The 25,282-nt window shown below is 42.1% G+C and overlaps 1 protein-coding gene across 2 annotated transcripts; it reads left to right on the top strand.

The window, feature by feature from the left end:
- Positions 1 to 650: 650 nt before the first annotated feature.
- On the top strand, positions 651 to 24,146 carry fbln2 (fibulin 2). Of its 2 annotated transcripts, none has more exons than XM_008410371.3 (16): positions 651 to 999; positions 2,021 to 3,754; positions 7,375 to 7,495; positions 8,275 to 8,401; positions 11,655 to 11,841; positions 12,630 to 12,740; positions 13,478 to 13,579; positions 16,353 to 16,487; positions 16,811 to 16,942; positions 17,389 to 17,532; positions 18,266 to 18,394; positions 19,092 to 19,217; positions 19,963 to 20,079; positions 20,760 to 20,888; positions 21,669 to 21,792; positions 23,046 to 24,146. In XM_008410371.3, exons 2-16 carry the CDS (start codon positions 2,131 to 2,133, stop codon positions 23,404 to 23,406), a joined length of 3,669 nt encoding a protein of 1,222 aa, XP_008408593.1. In that variant the 5' UTR covers positions 651 to 999; positions 2,021 to 2,130; the 3' UTR covers positions 23,407 to 24,146. The 2 variants fall into 2 exon arrangements, with proteins under 2 accessions (XP_008408593.1, XP_008408591.1); XM_008410369.3 differs by having other exon boundaries at positions 651 to 1,214.
- The last annotated feature ends 1,136 nt before the right edge of the window (positions 24,147 to 25,282 follow it).

Genomic DNA, 25,282 nt, shown 5'->3' with positions numbered 1-25,282 from the left:
TGGGATTTAAATGAAAACAAAAAGTAGTTTCTTAGCATATTCTAAAATGATTTCACTCTAACCTCAAATGAGCAAAAACACACTGTAATTTCCATCTTGTCACGATTAAACAAAAATGAAGGCATGGTAAGTTAGTAGCATAACCAGCATCTTCATCAGGTCTTCGGCTTTTCTTCTGGGGTCAATCTGCACATTTTGGTCCAAAAGACATTCATCTCTTGGACACAGAACATTCCTGGTCTGTGTAATGGCTGGACATTCCCATCATGTCTATACTTGCATGTAATTGTCTGAACAGATGAACGCGACACCTTCAAGCATCTAGAAATTGTCCCCCAGGATGAACCAAACCGGTGCAGCTGCCCAGTTCTCTTCCTGGTGTCTTGGCTGATTTCTTTTGAACCTCCCAGTCGTATCAAACAAGATGGCAGTAAAATCACATCCACAGATGTTCCTCCAGTTAACTCAGTTGTGTCAGCTAACCTATCAGAGGTTTGTGGAAGGGAGCCCAAACGATTTGACCCAACTCATACATTTTAAGAGACACTTGTCCCCAATACTGATCAAATAAACTTGTGAATGCCAGGAAAGCAAAAAAAAAAAAAAAAAGATAAAATAAAATAAATACAAATAAAAATTCTCTATAATAATGTGTCCTGGTGTTTAGGAAATAGAAATAATTTGGATAATTCTAACTGACCTAAAACAAGAGAGGTATATTGGTCCGATTTAATTTCAGTGAGAGGAGTGGTGGGTGTACATGTCCTTTTTATTTCTTGAATGTAAATGTCTGGTTTTAGCTGGTTTCCGTCTTTGGAAAGAGACAAAACGTGAAAACGTTCAATAACTTTGGCAGGAGCCTGCGGTAGCTGCAGTGTAGCCCGGCGGAGCCTGCTCCTCATTACGGGTCTCCACCGGGACAAACTTTCCGTCCCTCCCCCTTGTCTGCGAGCCTCCTCGGGTTTCCAGAGGCTGGGAGAGGACGGCTCATCACACAAGGTAACGACCAGCAGCGTCTCCGGGTCCTCTGGGTTTTCTGGTTCCTCTGCACTTCGCCCATTAAAAAAAAAAAAAAAAAAAAAAAACCCCACATCCGACTAACCAAAATCCCAGGATATCCGTGTCTTGTGTTTCATGGGTTGAAAGGAGAACTTTTATTGAACTTTCGGTGCCGTGTTTCATTCTACATGTTGGATCTTTCTGTGCAGCAAACGGTGAGTTGAAAACTCATTGGCTTTGGGGGGTAGAGCAACAGGTTGCAATGCAATGTGCGCAGAGTGAGTGAGCATTTTATCCGCTGTTTGTTGCCGCTGTTTGTCATCTGAATAATGCTGCTGCTCGCTGCTTAGAGCTCAGCCGGCTGTGCGTGTGTGGATAGAGCTGACCCTTCATTTAATCCTGCTCGCAAAAGTATAGGAATATTCGGTTTTTTGCGTGACATTTCAGGACCAACCTGAAATGAACTTTACAGGTGAACAAAACGCTCCCTCTACACTTTTCAAGCTGTCCAACTGCTGAAGTTTTTGGGCAATTTGCTGTCCTCTAACAAGCTTCACAGCAGGTGTAGAGGAAAGATCCTCCAGCAGCACAACTACAGAGGAAGCTGAGGATATAATCTAAGCCAGTCTAGCTGTAAACAGAAATTGAAGTTTTAAGATTAGCCCAACCAGCAGAGGTAGGCAGAGAGAACCCAAAAGTTGTACTCAAGTTAAGAGTAGAACTACTTTAGCATAATGTTTTTACTCAAGTAAAAGTAAAAATTAGTCATTCAGGAAATTACTCAAGTAAGAGTAAAAAAAGTATTTGGTTAAAAAAAAAAAAAAGGCTGAATTACTGAGTGACAGTAAAATAAAAATACCAATCATTTAATATTTTAAAATTACATCATCAGATTATGTGGAATTGTTGGGGCATAAGTACTAATGGACTTGTTAACACACATCTTCTCCATTTTGGATTTTTGACAGATGACCCACTTTAAATTAGGAAATAACTTTCCTTCCTTTACGGTTTCCTACAGAGAAAGGGAGATTCACGTCACCAAAATGCTCCGGCATCTCTGAAGGAATCTTGAGAGTCCAGAGAAGGATCGCCCTCTCTCCGCTGACCGTCCAGCGTTCCCCAGCTGTCATGGCTAAGGCAGAAGTAGCACTGTTGAGGTGCGCCTTGCTGCTTCTCTTCCCGCCCGTCAGCTTGACCCAGCGCGACTGCTCCAGTGTGGACTGTCCCCCGTTGGAAAACTGCATCAAAGAAGCGCCGGAGAGCGATGGGTGTTGCGCTTCGTGCTTGCAGAAAGGATGCAGGTGTGAGGGTTATCAGAGATATGACTGCCCCCGTGCTGGATTCAAGAACGGCATTGTCCCCGAAGGACAGTCCTACTTTGTGGATTACGGCAGCACCGAGTGCTCCTGCCCTGTCGGAGGCGGCCCCATCAGCTGCCGCTACATCGGTTGTCCGGATTTGCCACCAAACTGCATTGAGACTTTGGAGCCTGAGGACGGCTGCCAGCAGTGTGAACGCATTGGATGTGTTCACACAGGGGAGAAGTACGAGGCAGGACATTCATTCCACGTTGAAGCTTGTAGGGTCTGCCACTGTCCCGCTGAAGGAGGGAAGCTCATGTGCTACCCTGATCCCGATTGCAATCCCCAATTGACATTGATTACAGATGACAATGCATCCAACGGACGAGATGGCTTCTTCACCAGCTTCGATCAGCTCTCTGCGTCATATAACCGTCCTTCCAGTGAGATTCTTCCTCATTTTATACCGTCGCCAAGTGACGATGACGAGCCAGAGGAATATGATTACAGCCATGCGGACTTCTCGGAGGCGTATGTGGATTTATTTGCTCTACCCACCCAGCCGTCCATCTTTTCCAACAAAGTTGCTTCGTTAGGCTCTGAGAGATCTGATAGAACTTCTTCCCTCCTGGGTTTAGACGTTCCCAAAAGGATGGAACTGAGAGAGCAACATAGAGTTCATCCCCATCTGGCAGAAAAAGTAGTGACACAAGTTCCCTCTGCTGCTGAGCAGAGTACTGCCACCCCATCCTTAAATGCAACTGCTTCTTGGCAGGATCAACAATACACACAAACTCCTTCAGGTAGAGGTGTAGATTCTCACACAGAATTGGAATACCCTCTTTATGCACACCCAAGTCTGGGAAGTGTTGGACTTCCAGTGAACAATCTAAATAATGTTGAGGAGAATTCAGAAGGAGACCTTCATCATCAGAGGAGCACCAAGATGGAGGTTCATTCCCATAATGCATCAGGTGGTGTAACCCCCAGGAGTTCAGTCAGTCAGCTAAACAGAAGTCATCTAATGAGGGGTACAGAGAATATTCCTGACCAGGACAAAGTAGAGTTTCCCCTCTACACGCTGAAAAACATGGATACTCCAGACGACGCAAACTCAAGAACGCATTTTCCCGAAGAACTCCATGAACCAGATGGCGAGATCTGGTTTAATCAAGAGGAACGGGAATCTCTTCCAGGAACTGTAGACTCTGTTAGGACGACGCAAAACGAGAGAAGCCGCAACAGTTTAGAGTCTAGCAGTCCGTCGCAGGGTAATCCTGAGTATCGGCAAACAACCACGGCTTATTTAATCCCTGCTGCGTCCCAGCCACCTTCAGTTATCAGGCCTCTGGAGTCTCAGCTCGGTGGAGATGTTCCTCACAGTCCCGACAGCGTGGACCTGAAGGCCGAGGGGAACGGAGAAGGAAATGAGACCCACAGACCAGAAGGAGGTGAGTTACATGTGCTTAAGTCATCATCTTCTGTTCATGAAGCATAACAAGAAACCATCAGCTTTATCTGTTAACACCCTTCCCTAATCTATGAAAGCGAAAATGCCTGCTAGCTGGGGGTTAGAAAAAGAGTCATGATATTTGGTACGTTAGCTGGGAAAGCAGCCCTGTCAAACATCAAATTGTTGAGAAAAGGGACCTTTACGCAGAATTGAAAGAGCAACAGACAGGGTATTGATGCAGCACAGCAGATTTATTTAAAGAAATAACTGAATCTCGTATTCAGCTGTTTTGTCTCAGTTGGTCTCTGATAAAAACCAATAGAGACATGGGAAAACCAGAAAAACGGATACCGTTCTAAGAATATCAGGGAACGCAACAATAACAGAGAAATGACTGCGTGAAATGCACAGATATGTTCCAACACAAAGTAGAGCGCAGGCGTAAGGTGGGAGGAAAATTCTGCATGGTTCTCAAAATTATTTACAGTGCAAATCTGTAAAGTCCGAGAAATGTAATTGCAGCTTACATGCAGCTGTTAGGCTTTTGGCCTGAGATGTTTTAGAGAATATTGGAGAACAAATAGTATCAGAGACTATAGTCTGCTGGGCCGATGTCGTGAACCAAAAAAACAAGAATGGTTCTGTTTTCTAATGGAGAACTTTTTAACTGTTTTTCCTCATTACTAGCTCCAATCAGCTGCTGGTGTTTTGTGCCTGATTACTTACAGATCAGTAACTGCAGTGGGAAAAGGCCCAGATCTTATGTTTTAAAGGTTTTATTGGCTCTAGTGGCCTTTATGTGATGGGTAATTGACAGGAAAGTGGGTAATGAGCGAAGGGGGAAGACATGTGGCAAAGGTCAGCCGGCTGGGAATCGAACCTGCATCAGCCACGTCGAGGACTAAGGCCTCCTTTTGTGGGTTGTGCTTAACACCTGTGCTACCACAGCACCTCAGGAAGAAGCTTTTGAAACATTTTATCACCTTTATTTGTCATGGTGAGAAGTGGCTTGTTTTTTTTTTTTGTTTTTTTTTGTTTTTGTTTTAGCTTTTTGTCATCAAGAAAATCCATCTTGTCTGAAACTCCAGTTAGTCCCAGCACAGCCAAACCACTTGTTTCACCACTAATTAGGTGAAATTCCAATTATTACTCTTGAGGTCATATCCTAAATTCTTGCAAATGAGAGTTTGTACCTCATGACAAAGTTTCTCACCAAGCAACACAGAGTTTGTTCTTGACACTGGCATCACCGCTGCTTTTAACTCACAAATGCTTCTTCCACCACCGGGACTCTATTTTTTTTATACTGACAAACTGGCTAACTAATGTATTGGTTTTATGCTGTACAATGGCTGCTGGAAAAGGAAAATGTTTTGTTATCGACTGCAATACAGAGCCATGACTGGCATGTCTTCATTTTATTTTTGCTTGCAATGTCTCTGCGATATTATAGTTGTAGTTTACTCAGTTTAGTTTAGGAGGGACTCCTTTGAAAACTACCAACAGGCCACAGCAGGATTTGCCTGTTGTGGTCGTAACGGCTGTGTATGTTCCGCCTTAACGCCAACGTAAGCACGCCGCTCTTTCTCCTGCTGAACACCATTAACGAACCACAGCGGCCCACCGCAATGGTGATCACATAATTGTGAGGGGACTTTAACAAGGCCAGCTTGAAGACTGTAGTCGTAAAGTTCTACCAGCGTCTGAAATGTTCTACAAGGGGAGAGAAAGTTTTCAATCATGTTCGCACCAACATCAAGCACGCGTGTAGAGCCACACCTCGGCCAGTCAGAAAGTTGGACATTACCTTTCGACTTTCCCCAACCTACCCCCCACCCCCCACCTCAGACTCAGAGGCAGACCTACCAAAAAGATTGCTGCAAACTCTGAGAATACACTCTGTAAACTGTAGCACTGCTTCAGTCAGACACAGTGGGACTTATTTGAACACCATGAGCTGTAGACATTCAGAGGACTATATCCAGTTCTCCATCAAGAATGTGACTGTGAGGACAAAAAAACAGCTGAACTTTTCCCAATCAGAAACCGTGGATGACCAGCCAGGTTTGGACACTCCTCAGGGCCGGCGACGCTGCCTTCAGCTCAGGTGACAGAGGTTCTACAAAGCTGCTCAAGCTGAACTGCAAAGAGGAATGAAAAGATCCGAGATGGACCACAGAGTGTGCATAGAGTCCCACGTGTCCAGCAACAACACAAAGCAGGCGAGGCGGGGCATACAAGACGTTACAAACTTTAGAGGCTGTGAAGCGTCACCAGGCGACCTGAGTGCACCCAGGGCAGAGTAGCTAAGCTGCTTCTTTGCCTACTGTGAAACCCATCAGCAGCACTCTTCTGCTCCAGGCCTGACTCCGCCCCCACTTGGCTGCTCCACCACTCCACTCGCTGTACAGCAGCATGATGTCAGACTGGTGCTCCTGCCAGCCCACACAGAGTATCTGGCAAGGTGTGCGTGAATTCCAAAAGGAAGTCGCATGTTTTTGCTGCCGGCTGTCTTCTTCTTTTACTCTTTATTTCACACTGGTGTCTGATGACATCAAACTGCATGATGCTGAAATCTTTTCCACACTGGCCGGTGGCTGGAGTATGTCGGCGTGGCAGAATGGCACATTTCAATTCCTCGCTTTTCACATACGATGGGCTCTAAATCACACGCATCATCCGATTTGCACCAAACTAGAAAAGATTGACCTTTGTTGGCCTCTAAAAATGCCAATAGGATTATATTGGAGTTTGACTCCAGTACACCCCCTAGATTACTGCAACATTTATATCTCCACGATGAATCATCCCTGTAGATTTTTCATGCATCATCAAGGAGCATTGCTGCACACATTGCTGTGGCGCATTAGTGACTTTACTTAAGCCCCGCCCATTCAGAGAAGACACTGAAGATTATTGGGTCACTCCTACTGCTTCATCCTGTGTATAATATATGACTGAAAACAATATTGTCTACTTGTTGATAACCAGAGATGATGTGTATCAAACCCTACAAGAAGTCCTCGTCAATCCTTCACCACAAAACGGGAAGTGACAATAAATCATGTCTGGAAGATTGGATTTCTGCCAAATTTTTAAGACTTGCTGCTGGAATCTTACTGAACTGGGCTGAAGATTTGCCAAATGTGGTGCTTTGTGGATGGGTGCTGGAACGGCGCGAGAGCATTGACGACTGCGACGGGGTGCTGGAGCCCCGGTGGTCATCGTGAGACGGGAGTGACGCTGAATTAATTGAGTTTATTGACTTTTGTGTAGTACATTTAAACAACAAGGCGGTTCAAGATGCTTTCCACCATGAAAACATAATTATGAACCAAGTAATAAATATTACAGCCAGTAGTTTCAGGTAGGATTGGGTCTGACCCGTTCTGGCCTGTGGCAAACAGTTGTCGCTTGTCGCTGGTGTCTCTGATGCTACGTTTCTAACTTGGGGCTGCCAAGCAGGTCACCTACTCGTAGGAAGGTCTTCCATTGGATTCTCTGTATTTACTGCATGTCTGTTCCTTGTGGTCAACTCTTTGCAGGTGCAAAGCTGGTTTTTTATCCGTCAGTCTCTTGTGGGTTGAATGTGACAACTTGTGTGTCTTTGGGGTGCAGATCCAGGGGAATCTTTTGAAGACATGCTGCAGAGCTGCTGTGCTGCCGGGCAGAAACGGGCCAGGGAAAAACGCCACTGCAACAACATTCCTGCGCTCAGGGACAAGCACTCTGTTTGCAGGTAAGAAGCATTTAAGCTTTTGTGCGATTATTCTTGTTCTTATTTATTCTTATTTTCTTTTATCATTGGACTTGGGCAGGGGGGCAAACGTCCAGGAAGGAGAAGGCAAACAGAGCAGGGGGAACCATCTCTGTTCTTAAAGCCCAAATTTCTACAATTTTTCTACAATTTTCTGCTGCTTTTTCCTAATTTAACAAACAGAACTTCTTAACTCAGCAGCCCATTAGCAGACCTTAATGAGGTGGGAAATGAGTTTAAAACATCAAAACATGTTGTGGCGGAAAAACATGGAAACAAAAGACAAAACCAACCTCAGAGCATGCAGAGCAACCGCACTTAGGTTTAGCCTTAAGGGAAGCACAAGGATGAATATCTTATGCATTTTGTTTGCATTTAATGAATGCAGCATTTATTTCTCCATATCTGTGCGCGTTGGTTGTTAGGTAGGCGTTCGACAAGTTAATCTCAATTGAAAGCATCACTTTTATCGAACTTGTTTTCCCTTTTCGTTTACCTAACTCATGGTTTGCTGTTTTACAAGTTTGCGCCTGTTGAGTTATTAGAAGTTGAGTTGAAACTCTCTATGCTTCAGTCTAATCAAGAATTCATGCAGGCAAAAACAAAAATGCAGACAGCTGCAGATTATACCGCACCCACCCTTGGTTTTAATTTTTTGGCTGATTAGACGTTGGTTTGTTTGTTTGTTTTTTTCTTAATTTCTCTTTGTGTTAATGTTACATATTCCTTCTTTCAGCATGTTTTAACTATGTGTGTCTCAGTGTAGTGGAGCAGCAGTGCTGCCTCAGCCATGTGAAGGAGAGCCGGTGTGAATCAGGAGTGGCGGCTGCCAGAGTGGGACGCGCTTGTGAAGCCGATGTGAACGACTCGTGCACAGACGAATACCAGGTACAGAAAACAGACGCAAAGCGAGGAGGAACATGGGCGAGGTCGCTGCCTGCAGACAAGTCATGAGTAGATCGGACAAACATCCATCCACCTGGTTCTTCGGAGAACAAACGGTGAAGTCATTCAAGAAGGGAAATGGGAGCTCTGCAAATGACAAAAATAATGAGAGAAAATTGTAATTTGGAACGGTTTGTTCCAAACGATCACACAACAAAGATGCTTATTTTAACCACACTGAGATTTACTTCAACCTTCAGATCTCAGTGCTAGCAGATGTCTGTTTGCGTAAACAGGTTAATCTGTTAAAAAAAATAAATAAAAAAAAACCCAACATAATAAGTTTCTCATTTCTGCTCGTATCCGTTTGGACTGTAAATACTTCCATATGGAAATGTTTAGTCTGCTCCGACTGCACGTCTCTGTTTCTTTAAGGAGAAACCTGGTGGTTTGGCCCCAGAGCCAGATGTTCATTTGTTAAAGCAGCAGAGCCAAACCGACGAGCCAAGTAATCCACTCACCAGGTTTCAGAGGAAAGCTTCAGGAAATATGAAAGTCAGAGGTTTTTTTTGTATTATTTTTTTATGGCACAATATGTTGTCCAGCATGGAACTGCAGCTGAAATTCTTTGCAGTGCGATGAATAAGCACCCGAAACCGTTGTAGCGTTTCTGTTAGTTTTCTGCATGCTTTTTGCTGTGCAGGTCAGAAAGTACAGAGCTATGAAGAGAATGTTACAGACATGATGATAAAGTTACAGAATCGGAAATATCTGTTCAGATCCAGATGTACTTAATTATTTATTTAAGATTCGCCATCTTCTAATTTTGGTTTGTCTCATCAAACACATGATTGACTGGTGCCATTACAGATCTTAAAAACATGGCTTCCCTGCAGGAAGCTAAAGGACTCAACCCAACAGTCCAGATGGTCTCTCTTCTTTTCTTGGTTTAACTTGGTTATCTCTTCCAGACAAAGATCCAAAAACACAGAGCCAGACACACACTCCCTCTAGTTTCCCCTAGATGATTACCCTCCTATCAAAGCCATGCATGTTTTGTTTTAGCCATGTCTTGGGAAATCATGGACCAGATTGTGGCTGCTCAACAACAGGAACTTCACCCAGGGTCTGTTCCTCCCTAGACGACCTACATCCCTTTTTCTGGTCCTGGTCTTCTGGTCTGGTCCTGCCTGCTTCACTGGGCTTATACAGACAAATTATCTTGCCATCCTGGAATTGGTCATATGGTTGCCTTGATCAGACGGAGGTTTTGGTGGCTTTCTCTTCCGATACGCAAATGACCTTGGCTCTCAATTTTGTGACTGCCTTGCCTGTGTCCAGGGGCTTTACCCCTATACTCACTATTGTTGACTGTTCTTTCAAAGCCTCTTCACAAATGCCTGTCATCTTTTGAAATTGTGAAACACATATTTCACCTGCATGGCATCCCCAGTGAAGTCCTTTCTGACAGGCCCACAGTTTACATCCAGACTTTGCAACACCCCAGTCGTGAAGGTGGCACTCAGATCCGTGTTTCATCCTCAAACCAATGGCCAAACTGAGAGGATGAAGCAGGAACTTTAGTCCACCTTACACTGCTTGCCTCTTGGAGCTCCCAATCCATATAGGTAGAGTATGCTCTCAATGACCATGTCTCCACAGACGGACTCGGCGATCACATCTATCCGTCATTACATTCGCAAATGCAAACACACTTGGAACAACATCTCTGCCACTCTCAACTGCAATGCTGAACAGAACCGTCGTTTGGCTGACAGAAGACGAGTCCCAGTGCCTGAGTACCAGCCAGGGCAGAAGATATGGCTCTCCAAAAGACATTCAACTTAAATCCTGTTTTTAAAAGTTGTCTTGTTTATTGGACCATTTGAGTTACAGGCAGTTCTCAACCCTGTTTCTGTTTGTCTTCCGTTCAGGCTCCCAGTGTTTCATGCGTCTCTCATTAAACCTGTGTCTACCAGCCCCCTGTGCTTCCTCCTATGGCCTCCACGCCGCCCCTGGACATTGACCACCACCCTGCTTTCCTGGTCCAGAAAATTGGGCAGAAGGTTTCAGTAGTTGGTAGTTGGTAGACTGCGAGGGACACAGACCTGAAGAAGGCTCCTGGCTTCCGCATTCATTGATATTAAATGATGATCTCATCAAAGACTTTGAGACTTCTCGCCCATTTGGTTCTGATTGGCAGCCACTAACGATGGGAGGGTAATGTTAGTTCCTACTGTGAGTGAGTCCTCCTGTTTCCTGGTAGGATCTCTGCTGGAGAGCGCGGAACGCTTCACTCTGTTCAGCCCCTTGTGCCACTTTTCTAGATCACTAGACTCGCACACTGCTGTCCTCAGTCCAAGCTGGACGCAGCTGACCAACCAACTTATCTCAACTATCCTCCCAATGTGTCATGTCTTTTGGCATCTGAAGCCACCTGTGTTGCACATTTCTCTCGTTGTGAATATTGTAAATAAACCATCAATGCCTTTTTTTTAACTCTGTGTTCATTGAGTGATTCCACATGTGGGTGAGGAGAATCCCATAAACCATCTTAAGCAGCAACATGGAAACTTCTCTGTTTATTTGAAGATTGGCGAAGCCAAATGCAGGGTTCTGCTGGATCAAAGCCTGTTCAGAACGACACGCTGCAAATTTAAAAATGTAAACGCCTCTCACATTGTAATTAGAAGAAATGAATGGTTGACAAATTCTTGACAAACTGCACAACTTAAGACAATGCCAGGCTGTATAATCTGTTGCTGCTGCAGAAATGGATGTTCCCAGAAAATATCAGCTACTGCTTGATGTGATTGTGAGCCAAGTGGGCCTGTAAAACCTAACAGACCGTTGATTCACATTTGCTTTCAGTCTATATTCAAAATATTCGCTTTTAAAAACTTGGCCAAGTTAAAGTCCAGACCTAAATCCAATTAAAAATCTGTGGCAAAACCTAAAAATGAATCTTCAGGGATTCTCTTCATCCAATCAGACTGAGCTTGAACTTTGCTGGAAGAAGAATGGCCAGACATTTACCTGGAGATGTGCGAAGCTGGGAGGCACGTACTTTATGGAACCACATTTTGTGGTGCAGGTATTTTTGTTTGTAACCGTCACTATAGAAACTGAAGCTGCTGAGATTGCGGGAGGGAAACATTTATTTCACTGCAAAAACTTCTTGTCACAACTGTTTATGGCGATGATTTTAACCAGTCCTGGTGATTTGTAGCTTCCCTGCTCGTTTGTCCATGGACAGGTGTGCTGCAGCTGCTGTGCTATTGGCTTGTTGATGCACAGTGAAGGACAAGGTTGCAATGCCCACAAGTACTTGAACTATCCTTGTGGCCACATCTTCCTTTCCTGCTGTGAGGATGAGGAAGGTCAAAGCCAGTCGCCACTGTGGACTAAGGAGGAATCCAGACCGACCGCCGTACCCAGACCAGGTAGTAACTACAACCTGTAGAAAACCTTCTGTCTTCGTCACACTGTTGTGTATTTGCCTTTTGTTTCAGTTGTGTTGAAGACATCATACCATATATATATTTAAATATATATATATATATATATATATATATATATACTCACACTATGCAGACATTTCATGTACCTGGATGCTGTATGCTTAAAAATTAATAGGAAATGTTACAGTGGCCTGTTTGTTTAACTGTTATATGACCACTTGGGGGCACTAATAGGCCCTCAAATGTCATTCTTAGCAGTCAGTTGAGTCTTTTAAAAATACGAAATGAGATGGTAACATCACATCAGCAAAGCTGACAATTAGTCTGCCAAATAGGAAACATAAAAGAATCCATTTGTTGTCAATACCCACTGGTCTTAGCAGGGCCGTGAAGCGGATCTTATCTACCTCAGCAAACGTCTAAAAATCAGCCACTGTCCTCCTCCGCTCTGCAGTGAGAGAGGTCCCACCAGGTCATGTCTGCACGTTCACAGTTAACAATCACCCCACTTTTGCCAACTCGGCGACTTTCAGACAAAAAAAAAAATTAGTATTGGTCAAAATCTGAATTGGTTGCTCCGGCATTTTAAAGATTGGTAACCGGTGATCGGCCAGAAAACTGCAATCGGTTCACTCCTAATTTTGATCCAAGGTCCTAACATAGTGAGTAACTGCCTATCAAAAATGACTAAAACCAAAGCATATTGTTGCACAACACAATGTTGTCCCAAATTGAATTTGAATGTAATTACTGTTGTTGTTGTTGTGCAGTGAGTCCAGCGACAGACAGCCAGGTGGGAGATCTGATCAGTTCTACCAGTACAGCCACCACCACCACCACTGTGACCTCCACAAGCCCCGCCCACCTTCATCCATGTGCAGGTAATCCAAAAATATGAATGTAATGCATTTGTCCACACTGTACTACACCAGCCAAAAGCACTTGTCAGACTGAATTGTTCAGTCTGACAAGTGCACTGTGGGAAAACATTTATTCTTAATAAAATTACCACTGATACAAGCTAAGTGCTTTTTTTTTTAAGAAAAACAACAAAAAAACAATTGAAGGACAATCAGGACAATCTTGAGAAAAGCATTCTCTCCTAACCAATTTCAGTCCTTGTACTTATTGAAAACACTTTACAGTTTCAGATCATCAGACATTTTTTAAATCAGACAAAAAAAGCAACAACCAACAGAAAATCCACCAAATGTATAAAAAAAGGTTTTAAAACATCAAATCTCTGAGTAAGGCTGCCTGCTCACAGCATACTGACACATCGCATTTACAGATTTTATACAAACAAATTAGTTGAATTATGTCGTGTTGGTTTGGCTCATAAAATCTGAATGAAATACATAAACAATCGTAATTGCTAATGTACAACTCTACAATTACAAAATGCGCAAAGGTTCAGTTGTGCTCTTCTCTGTCAACTGAATATCAAGACAGATGTGTGACTCCGACGCCTCAGAGACGAATTAAAAAGGGACGTAGGGCGCATTGCATCCTAGTGAAACCATAAACAGATATTGTAATGATTGGAGTAAACATCTGAGCTAACAGTGTGGCTGTAGTGAATCCAGAGACGACTGACTGCGCTGCTGTTCTCTTTGAGGTGAGAGTGGCTGCAGTCAGCGTTGTGCTGCAGTGGCAGGCCAGGCTCGCTGCTCCTGCTTCCCGGGGTTCTCACTGATGACCGACAGAAGGACATGCAAAGGTAAGGGGTCCAACTTCCTGCCAGGTCAGAAACTGTCGTCACTAAAACCTAAATATCACTGAGTTAATATTGTAGTTACAGATGAGCAATAAAGCAGCGATCAAAGATCTTTTATTAACTGAACAGAGTCGGTGGCAGCTTCAGCTGTAATGAGAAAAGCTACACATAAACCGTCTTTGAACTTAGCGAGAAGGCGAAAATCCAAAATCTGGTCTGGAAGCTTTGACCTTTTATATCAAAAGCATTTTTAATGTTTTTGAAACATTATAAACATTGTGATGCCACAAGACGAGATGTTTTGTTTCGATTGTTGACTGTGTTTTCTATGACTGTGTTTTTTTGTGTGTTTTTATTATGTAAAGCACTTTGAAGTGCCTTGTTGTTGAAATGTACTAAACAAACTTGATTGACTGATTGAGAGCTTACCTTGGTCGGTTACCTTGGTGATAGGCATCGGAGGAAAACTGATCGGCAGTGTTTTTCTTTCCATTGTTACTTACATACTATTTCAAAATAACATGCTATGCTTATTTTTTTGTGCTTCAAGCAGTAGTTTCACTCAGTAGTTGTTTTAGTTCTTCTTTAACCAAGAATTGTCTCATTTGTCTAAGAGGATAATGTTGTTTTCCTGATGCTCCGTTTGCAGCATCGTCTTATCGCATCATTGCTCTAATTTTTTTAATATTTGGCAAAATGTACACAGCCGGGTCTTATCCATGGCACTTAAAGAACAGCAAACTAAAGAAAAAAAAATTATATATATATATATATATATATTTTTTTTTTTTTTTTTTTGACAGATAGTTACTAACCAGGTAAAAAGGCACATAAGAGGGTAAAATCAATGTAGCAAGAGAAGCAGCTATAATACGCTTTGAACCTGAATGTTGGAACATTCCCCAAAGAAGAACTTTACCACACTGTTTTTTTTATTTTTATTCCCTGTGGAAGGACCCACATAAATACATTTGCTGCACGAGTTAGAAAGATGATTTGTGAATTTGCAACAAGTGGAGAAAAAAAAAAAGAAAAAAGAACTTGGCCTCAATGTTAGTGAGAAAGGAGGAAAGAGCTAAATTATGCTCCTCTGGAATTTGACTTCATAGCAGAAATTCCTGACTGAACTAAAAATCCAGTTTTGCTGCACTTCCAGTCGCCGATGGAGCCAGGAGAAGGATAGATGGAAAAGTCGGCAATGTTTTCTTTATTCGATCACGTTGTGTGCAGGTGTGGCCCAGCGTGATCCACTGTACATGCGGGAAATGCAGTCCTGGAGGAGTTTATTCACTACCTCCCACCCCCCCCACCACCAACTCCCATATCAATTTATTTAGCAAACAGAGGGAGCGCTTTCTTTGCCTAAGTGTTTCCATGTGTAACTGTGTGTGGGCAGCATTGAGTTTAGACTGGAATGAAACAAATCAAATGGTGGGATGGAGTCTGGTTTGGAAGTGGATGTCTGAGGGTTTCCACACAGATTTAGGTCGACTTTAAAGTCAGCTGTGGGAAACTTGTCACTGAGGTTCTGTCATCCACAGGCTGCTTGAATAATGACACCTGCAGCATCTGCAAGCAACTGATTTACTTATCACAAGAGTCCCACTGCCCTGCGATGGATCTCTCCGCTTCTTAGGGATTCATCAGGATTTGAACTTAGATGGACTCTTAGAATCTTAATGCGCATCTGTTTGCAGTTGACACACTCACTGAAAAGCGTATTTGTTCTGTGTACGATTGAGCGGTAAAGTTTATTTCCTTTCTTGTTTTTTTTTTCCATTTTGCAGCATTTCTAACATAATTTCCATGCATATCTGGTCGGCCGTATCTGGAGACGTGTATGTCTGCCGTCACTGATCCATCGGCGTAAAACTGGTGCTGTCGTACGTGAGCTCATGTTGCGTTTAAAAGCAGCTCAGAAAAAACATATTACAATGTGTAAACAATGGGTTAAATGGCTGGAATGGTTCCTGGAATGGTTGGAATGGCTGAAAAAGGGATAGATGTGCTAAGCGAGGGCGGCCCGTACTGTATCACATCGACAGAGGAATAATAGAAAGTTGATTTGTTTGAGGTAAAAAAAAATAATTAATTAAATAAGAAAAATTACATAAAATAAACAACATGCAATCTAATCCAGGACCCACCTGGACCAGAGTTGAGGTGGGTCATTTAATGAAGGTTTTTGAAACGGAGCCTCCATCAGGCGGCTGACTGGTGCCTGGAGGCTCCAGTCAGCCGGTGAGGTCAACAAACATGAATGAAAATCTAAACATCCGATCATTAGGACAATTTCATCATTATTCTTTCCTTTTTACTGAATGTCTTATCAATAAAAATCTTATCAAAGTCTTTACAACTTTAAGGAACTTCTGTTAGCAAGACTTTGATGAATCCTCGTCATAAATATAAAAATAGATTTTTTGTGAATGTCAATTGTTATACTTCACACAATTCATGACTGGATATCAAATCATGAGTTTGTTTGGTTCATTTACTGTCTGATCAGCTTGTCCTCATCATCTGACGCTCTTATCTTTATACTTTTTTCCCCCTTAGATTTTGTATTTGATTTAGTAATGAGGATCCATCTGAAAATATTGTATGAGTTTATGGCGTAGGAGTTAATAAGTTTCTTACTATTTCCTTCTCCTTTTCGAGCATGTCCAGATGATTGTAGAGCAAAAATATGCATTTTTTTTCACTCCTTGTTCATGTGTGTGATTTTGTACTTCTATCACGTTCGAAATAAATAAATGAATTAATTCTTTCACAGATGTGGACGAGTGCCAGAGCAACACACACAGCTGCCGGCCCAACCAGCGCTGTGTGAACACACTGGGCTCGTTTCGATGTGAGCTGCAAGTCCGCTGTCCTGCAGGATACCAGAGGAAGAACGGAGTTTGCCAAGGTAGAGTCAGAAAAAAACATTTGATTAAGTTCTGATTTACTTGGGGGGGGAAGAGAGAAAAAAACATTAAAAATGCTGGTTTGATGCCAATTATGTTTTCAGGTCAACATTTAGCTAAAGTAAGATCGATGATAAACTTCATAGACAGACCGGTCCATGCTAGTTCTGCGCTTGAACCACAGTGCCACCTGCTGGTGGAGGGGCATTATGACAACTTGGACTGATGGAGCACCAAGTCTTCATGATTTTTTTTCCCCATCACATTATTGATCTTATATCCGTCTGTTCTGTTTTGTTTTGTTTGTTTTGTTTTTGTCTCACAGACATTGATGAGTGCATTGTGAACACCCACAGCTGTGGCAGGAGCTCGGTGTGTCAGAACACGGCTGGCTCCTTCAGGTGTAACTCCAAGTGTGTCAGCGGATTTATGCTGGACTCTCATGATAACTGTATCGGTAAGAAACTGTCAGCTCTTCTGTCTAAAAGGGATCATGAGGCTGCTGGACTTAACTGATACACTTTCATTTTGTTAGCACAGTTGCAATATGGTGATTAAGCTTGCAGCCTTGTATTGTAATGTGTTTTATTTTTATTCAGCTGCCTTTGTGTCCTAGATGGAGCACTAGAGACCGGCCTCGGTGAAAGCAAATAAATGATTTTGTCCAAAACAGATGGAAAATTGAGAGTGGGAACTGAATCTATATCATATCTCCATCAAAGTCTTCCCATAACTAAATAAAAAAATAATTATTTAGTCGTTAGTTGTATAAGTGAACTAAATTGATCCTTACTAGTTCAGGACGTCTCAATGGGAGGGGAGGGAGTGACGGTCAGGAATAATCCCTGACTGGTTCTTCTCAGCCTCTGCTCTGCGTTTCCTGCTGTCCTTGTGTTTCTGCAGACATCAATGAGTGCAGCACCCTCAGTGGGCCGTGCACCGCGGGTTCCGTCTGCATCAACACGGTGGGCTCCTACACGTGTCAGCAGAAGACGCTGATGTGCAACGAGGGCTACCACTCCGGCTCCGACGGAACCAAGTGTGTCGGTGAGTTCTGCTGGTTCAAATACAGCTTTTTACAGGTCTGGACAAAAATGAAGAAACCCACTTAAAATGATCAGGTTCTCTGACTTGACTTTTTATGGGTGTATGTTTGAGTAAAATGAACATTGTTCTTTTATTCTATGAACTACTGACAACATGTCTCCGAAATTCACTCTCACTGAAAAGATGAATCATTTTTCTACCAGACACCTTAACCCCTGAACTGTCAGGCACCCAGATACTTAGACGTAATTCACTAGCAAGGACCACGCCACAAAGAAGTACGTTTAAAGATTTATCGATGAAGGGGAGAGGGATGAAAGACAGAGAAATGAAAGAGAGAGAGATGAAGGGAAGGACGGATGATGGGATGAAGGGAAGGTGGGATTAGGGAATGAGGGAATGAAGGGATGAGGGGATGAATGATCTTGATTTGGTCATCTGGGGAGGATGATGGAGGACTTGGGAAGTGAAGACTGTGTGGGGGTTTGGTCTTCGGGAAACGAAGACTCTTATTTTCCCTGAGCCAACATAGGATCCCCCAGACTAAACCTGCATGCTCTGCTGGTTACCAGCAAAGCATGGTTATGAATGGTAACCATGGTTATGAATGAAGGATTAAATTATACTTGTACGTAAATGTTTTGTGGGTGACGGTTAAGGTGTTGACAGGTCATTGATAGATTATTGTTGAGGTGGCCTCCAGATGAGCTGCTTTCCGTTTGTGCGTGTTTAGACACGGATGAATGTCAGATGGGGACCCATCGTTGTGGAGCGGGGCAGATCTGTCAGAACCTTCCTGGCAGCTACCGCTGTGACTGCCAGACTGGTTACCAGTACGACGCCTTCCGCAAAGTCTGCACAGGTAGGAGCCACTGAGTGGAGGCTGCAGCTGCAGCACATGTGGTGTTTTGGTGTTGATGTTGACAGTCGGGTAGTAACTAGTTATATTTAGTTATATTTACTTGAGTAAATGTAAATTTTTCTTAAATGTACTTTTAGGAGTATTTTTATATCGCTGCACTTTTTACTTAAGTAATTTTATTATGAAGTATCGCTACTTTTACTTGAACAAAATTTCTGGATTCTTGACCCACTGAATGAAAACCAAACATGTTTCAACCAATAACTTACCAGACACAGACGCACATTATTTAAATTAGCCTAAAACATTTGCAACCTAAGGAAACCCAAAACATTGTATTGAGCCATTGACTTCTCCTGGAATCATAAACCATATATGAATGGCATGTAAGACCGATAAACTTGTTACAATTCAAATTCAAACAAACTGCAGGTCAGATTTTTAGTTTGAATTTTAAAACCGTGTTTCATTTTCCTTCTTTAGTTTGCGACTTTGTGTCGCCGCTGTCAGTCTGTCGCATGTTCTCCAACACGTTAAAAACTAGTAGTTCTGTAAAATAGTAGCAGCACAAATTTCAAGGGACTCTAATCAGGGGACCTGTGATGGTTCCTGCCGAGGTTAAAATTGTGACAAAAAATATCACCAGTCTGCAGACTGATGTGAATGGCAGTCTAAACTCCTTCTCACGTACCTGCAGATATAAACGAATGCTGGCGGTTTCCTGGGAGGCTGTGTGCCCAGACCTGTGAAAACACCAAAGGCTCGTATCGCTGCTCATGCACAACTGGATTCTCTCTCGCTTTGGATGGAAACAACTGTGAAGGCAAGACGTTTTCCATGCTTTTATTTCACCACATCATGTATGGAGAATGAGTCTGAATGAGTGTGTGTGTGAGGCATAGAAGTAACACGTAAATTGGTTGTATGAAAAGCCAAATGCTTTGTACGAGTTGTGATGGTTTTTAATCAAGCAAGTTGTTTTTTACGCTCGAGTCGGATTTAATTTGGAAATCTTCCGGGCGCGTCAGACAATATGCTTATATGACGTGTTCCTGCTGAGGCTCTGTGTGTTTTTACAGGGCTGCGCTTCACAGAGCGAAAAATCTAGCTATTACAGCAGCTACTGAAGGAGGTGAAGCAAACTGGATGCTTCAGTTCATTAATGATTAGCGGGGTTCTGTTAAAAGCTTCCTGCATGAGCACAAGACACACTCTGAAAACATTTTGTGTTTGTTGGTGTTAATTGTGAACTATCGCCATCGACTATTTACCATGGAAATCTTTTCTTTTAAAATGGATTTTTGGCACTGGTGGCCTTTACTGAACAGAAAGCTTACAGGAAATGGGCTCATTTATTTGAACAAATATACACACAAAAAATAAGCAGGAATTCTGTGTAACCGAGTTCCTTCTTCAAACAGGAAACGGATGCTGAAGCATGTTAAAGCATCTGTGATGCATTTTGGATTCTAGTTAATCAGACGTCTCAACAAGTATAGAACTGTAAATAAACTTGACTGTGTTTGCCCTGAGTGCGTTACTCTAACTGTGCCTCCGTGTGTGAGCAGATGTTAATGAGTGCGACAACAACCCCTGCAGCCAGGAGTGCGTCAACATATACGGCTCCTACCAGTGCTACTGCCGTGAAGGCTATTACCTGAAAGAGGACCGACACACCTGTGAAGGTAACGTCTCCACCACGCTGTGTGTGTAAAAGAGACTCCAACTAAATCCAGTTGCTGCTGCTCCTCCTCATACACCAGATCATGTGGTGGGCTTACATCACGAGGGCTTCCTGATCCTGTTCTTGGCTTTGAGTAACATTATTGTGCTTAAAATGCTCCAATTTTACTATGAAATACTGTAGCAATAGACATCACTTTATCCTAAGCACCAATAGGAAATCTGGAAGAAGGGCCACACTGTAAAAACACAAAATCCTACAAAGTAATTTTTGGTCCCGTTTCTAGCTTCAAATATCTTAGTTTTGTCTTATTTTATGTGTATTAACTTCCAAGTAGTTTTTCAGCAAGAAATATGAGCTTGTTTTCAGTAAATGATACCTTAATATTGATGAAAAAGTTGTAGTTCCATTGGCAGATTATTTCTCTTATAACAAGAAATAATCTGCCAATGGAACTAGAACTTTTTCATCAGTGTTGAGGAATAATTTACTCAAAACAAGCTCATGTGTCTTGCTGAAAAAGTACTTCTAAGTTAGTTTTGTCCTATTTCAAGTGCACTGAGATATTTACACCACAAACTAGACCAAAAATACTGTGACATATTTTCCAGGTTGCTCTAGGTGTTCTTATGGGTCTTGAAATAAACTTGAACAAATACCAACTTGTGTGTGTTTCCACAGATATTGACGAGTGTTCCCAGGCCATCGGGAACCTCTGCGCCTTCCAGTGCGTTAACGTTGTAGGCAGCTATCGATGTGCCTGTCCTCCTCATGGGTATGTTGCAGCAGTCAATGGACGCTCCTGTAAAGGTTAGTCTCACTGTGGCCTCATGTCTGTGAGGCTGATGTGACGGAAGCTGCACGAGTGTTTTTGTTCTGAGAACAGTGGAGGATCCAGGTCAACAGCTGAGGAAGCACAACTTGCATCAACAGAAACTACTGTCACATAAATGTATTGTTCTTCTTTGTAAAGTAGTGTTAGCAGAAGTAATCGATGTGATCTAAAGTATTTGTTTGGTACATTGTAGCTAAATTAGAGATTAGTTGTCATGCGGCTTAACCTAAAATCTTGACTCAAGGTTTATAGTTGCTAGAGGAACGTTATCCAAACCTCAGAGTTTTAAGAAGTTTCAGAGTTGAGAAGAACAGAAACTATGTTCTTCAGTTCTCATACTGAGCAAACCTCTGGGATCACAATTCAATTGTAATATTTAATCTGCAATTTGATTTATTTATTTTTACAAATAAGGAAAAAGTAAATGCATGTATGGTGAGTCCAATGATCCATTCATTTGTTTCATATTTAAAATTGGACCACTGTGGAAATATCTGCCATAAACTCAGAGGGAAGTAGACTTTTTTAAAAATTTTTTTACTGTATTAAATATAAAGGGTTAAAAGAAAAAGGAGCTTTGTCTTTTAACCCTTTATACGTTTGGAAAAGTATGATAATTTGCCCATCAAAACGTATTTACCTATAAAATCAGTATCCTTTCTCCCATGATACAATCTGCTTACAAATACAAAGCTATTTAATGACACTGTAATTGTCTGTTTTTTCCCCCTGACATCTGTTGATTCTGTTTACAGATATCGATGAATGCATGACTGGAGCTCACAACTGTTCCTTCTCTCAGACCTGCTATAACCTGCAGGGCAGCTTTAAGTGTCTCTCCTTTGATTGTCCTCAGAACTACAAGAAGGTGTCAGAAACGTGAGTCTCATCATCCAGGCTTTTCTTCAAATCCTTTCTGAAAATGTTTATCTCCAACCTCGATTTTTTTTGTCTTAGGTTGATTTAATACACAACATTTTAAGGTATGAACTGGGCAAACATTAAATTTGATCATTTCTTATTTTGTTTACTCCATCAAGTTGGATGAAAGTCTTCTCACAACAACCGCATATGGTGAAGTGACTACAGTCGAAACAATGACCATTCAAAGGGTTTTTTCAGACCGTACTATGTTGTTGAAAGTTTGTGACAGAAAATCTATGAAAAGATTTCTCTCCTCCACCTCCTTCATGAGCTGCTATTGACCAGCTGCAGCGTGACGCCACTAGTGTAAGATCCCACCCCTCACCTCCCTGCTGGAGGGCAAAAAGCTGCTCACCAACAATGACTAGAGTTGGGTTTTGGCCAAGTTGTCAACATAACATGCTAAATCTTAAAAGTACGTCTGACATATAAGAGAAAAAGGAACACAGCGTTTTTCTACACTACGACAACTAGATAATATCAGGAAAAAGTTTTGTGAGGGAGAGGGAAGTAGGTCAGTTATGCTAGCTTGACTTTGACAACCTTATAATGTAGATGTGCTGTGGAATTTGATGTGTGTGTTTGGTGGTGTGAATTTGATTCAGCTGAAAAAACCCCAGAAAGGCAACCCACACACCAACTTCGACAGATCATCAATAAATTAGTGGACAGATCATTAATTTAAATGAGCTAATCTACAGTGATCACTTATTAATAATTGCAAAAAAAAACCCCATCAATTCTTAAAGCATAAAACTCCAATGGGCTGCACGTTCTGTTTGTGTGGGAAATGTTTTTTGGTGCTGAATCCTGCCACATTAGCAGCGGTGTTGTGTCAGTGATAGCTAGTCTGTGTAGCACAGTTAACAGATAGGGAGAAAAAATAATACCAGTGGTTCTGAGTCATTCCACAGCTTTTCTGCATCGGCCACAACAGGGCGCGGTGTAAAACACGTGACCCATTAACAAGGCCTCAGTCGTTGACGCAGTCACCACGGGTTTGCGTCCCACCCTGTCGACCCTTGCCACATGTCTTCTCTTTGTCTAACAACCCGTCTTCCTGTCATTTCGGCTACAGCCAAAACAAGCAGGTCACTCTTGGAAAGGAGGTTTTTAATCTGAATGAATAATTTACCTGGCTAAATAAAAGACATATGCACTACAACAGTTGCTCCTACATTTCTTTTCTCGTACTGTATTATTTTCAGACACTGCGAGCGGATCGGTTGTCCTCCCAACTCCATAGACTGTCAGAACTCTCCCTTGCGGATCACATACCATCAGCTTAACTTCAAGACCAACGCCATCACTCCGGCTCAGATCTTCCGGATTGGACCGTCGCCTGTCTACTCTGGTGACAACATTGTCATCAGCATCGTCAAAGGCAACGAAGGGGGCTACTTTAGCGCCCGCAAGCTGAACAGTTTCACAGGTGCCGTTTATTTGCAAAGGAAAGTCGGCGACCCCAAGGACTTCCTGATAGATGTGGAGATGAAGTTGTTGAGGCAGGGAACGTTTACCTCTTTCCTGTCCCGGCTCTACATCTTCATTACATCCAATAAGATGTAACACCAAAGACAGAAAAACAAATAACTCTTAAGGTGCTAAATGCTTTTCTTTTTGAGACTTAAAAAATATCTGGCTTTTCAAGAGTGGCACCAGGATATTGCAGGATGTGGGAAGACTTCCCTGAAGACTCACCAGGGCAGTCATGTATCCAAAGAAATCTTGACTAAACTGCATATGGTAGTTCAATTTGACTTATCTATGGCTGATCACGTATTATTTAATCATACTACATTTGTAGATGCGATGGACAGAAGATCTTGAGAATTTTTTTGTAACAATTGAACCAAAATGAAAATGTAGGTATAGAAAATTTAGTGTGATATTTTGTGAAGGAACTTAAATACACTAAAGATCTGCTGTTGTTGTATCAACCGTCTTCTGGTTCTGCTCTGCATCACCAGAACCAGAACCAAACATGTAAACGCAGCATTCAGCTTCTATGCACCGCAAACCTGGAGCAAACGCCCAGAAAACTGCAAAACAGCCGAAACACAGAGTTCCTTCAGATCAGGGCTTATAAAAACACCTGCTTAGAGTTGCTTTTGAATCATAATAAATGAAATATTGCCAATCATTTATGATGATGCCACTCATCAAAATGTAAAGTTTGTTCCTGGTTTCTCAGTTGGTGGCTGTATGTTGTTGTTTTTTTGTGTGTGTGTTTTTTACCGTTTTGTGTTTTATGATGAAATACCTTGTTGCTGGAATGTACTATACAAATAAACTTGATATAAAATTGACTTTTTATGTGGCGCTGTTCATAGTTAATTTTTCTAGTCATAAGGGAAAAAATGGGTGTTAATTTTTCAGTCGTACTTTCACCAAGTGATTCATACATTAGTCATTTTTATGTATTAAAATCAGCTATTTCTAGTGATGTATATGAAAGCCCATATTGGGCTTGCCTTGACGAAAGCCCACGTGTTTCTGATTATCTCTGTCCTCTCCTTTTTGAAGAAGAAAGTTTCCTGTGTGAATAGAAGAGTCTAATCACTCAATTCCTTCTAAAATATGTAGACTAGATTGTCCACATAACACCTCAAATAATACATTTCACTTTTGAGGGACAATAAAAGCTGTTTCAATTCTATTCAATAAAGCAAACCCACATAATTTGACTTGATTCAGAACGGGGCCAACATCTCCACCTGCTGGTGGCAGCAGATCCGTCCTTCACCGCCGTTGTACGGTTGGAATAAACGTTACGGATTCTGCGTTTCTTGACATGATGCCAGCCTTTGACGTTATTATTGGAATAAAATGCTTCACACTCTGGCCTGTTTTTCTCCCCGTTTTTATCAGCGAGTGGTGTGTGTGCTCCACCTTTTTAGTGTCACCACCCGGAAAGTGTTGGTTTGTCCTGTGCAACCCAGCCTAATAATATATCCCAATAGGTGGTGTATCAACTGGAAACCAGGGAGGGGAGTTTTCTCACACGTCACTAAATAAACAGCCGGACTGATACCATTGTGGGTAACTCTGTTATTTCAAGGGCCAACCTGTCCAGCGGCTCGGTGGTCCCCAACATGTCAGACTAGACTCCTCCTGTTGAAAACTGGTTACTAAAGTTACTTAAAATCACTAAAAGAACTGAACTTTTAGTGATGTTTTTATTTAACCCTTTCACTGCTTCCACATCTAAACACTCAAACTTATTTTCTGTTCTAGCTCAGCCAGGACTGAGTTCTTTTTATTTGCCAGAACGTCAGAACAATAAGGATATCTTATCCTTATTTTTAATAATGAAAAGATAAGTTATCCTTTTTAATAAGGATGTATAAACCTGTTTATACAAGTTTATATAAACTTCAAGTTTGTACATCACAAATAAACTTGAGTAAACTGACTGCAACATCAGTAAACAGAAAGTGTCATA

The sequence above is a fragment of the Poecilia reticulata genome, chromosome 5 (assembly GCF_904066995.2).
Source record: "Poecilia reticulata chromosome 5, P_reticulata-male-v2, whole genome shotgun sequence".
NCBI classification, from domain to species: Eukaryota; Metazoa; Chordata; class Actinopteri; order Cyprinodontiformes; family Poeciliidae; genus Poecilia; species Poecilia reticulata.
The sequence above is the reverse complement of the archived record's forward strand: the minus strand, read 5'-3'. Positions and strand labels throughout refer to the sequence as shown.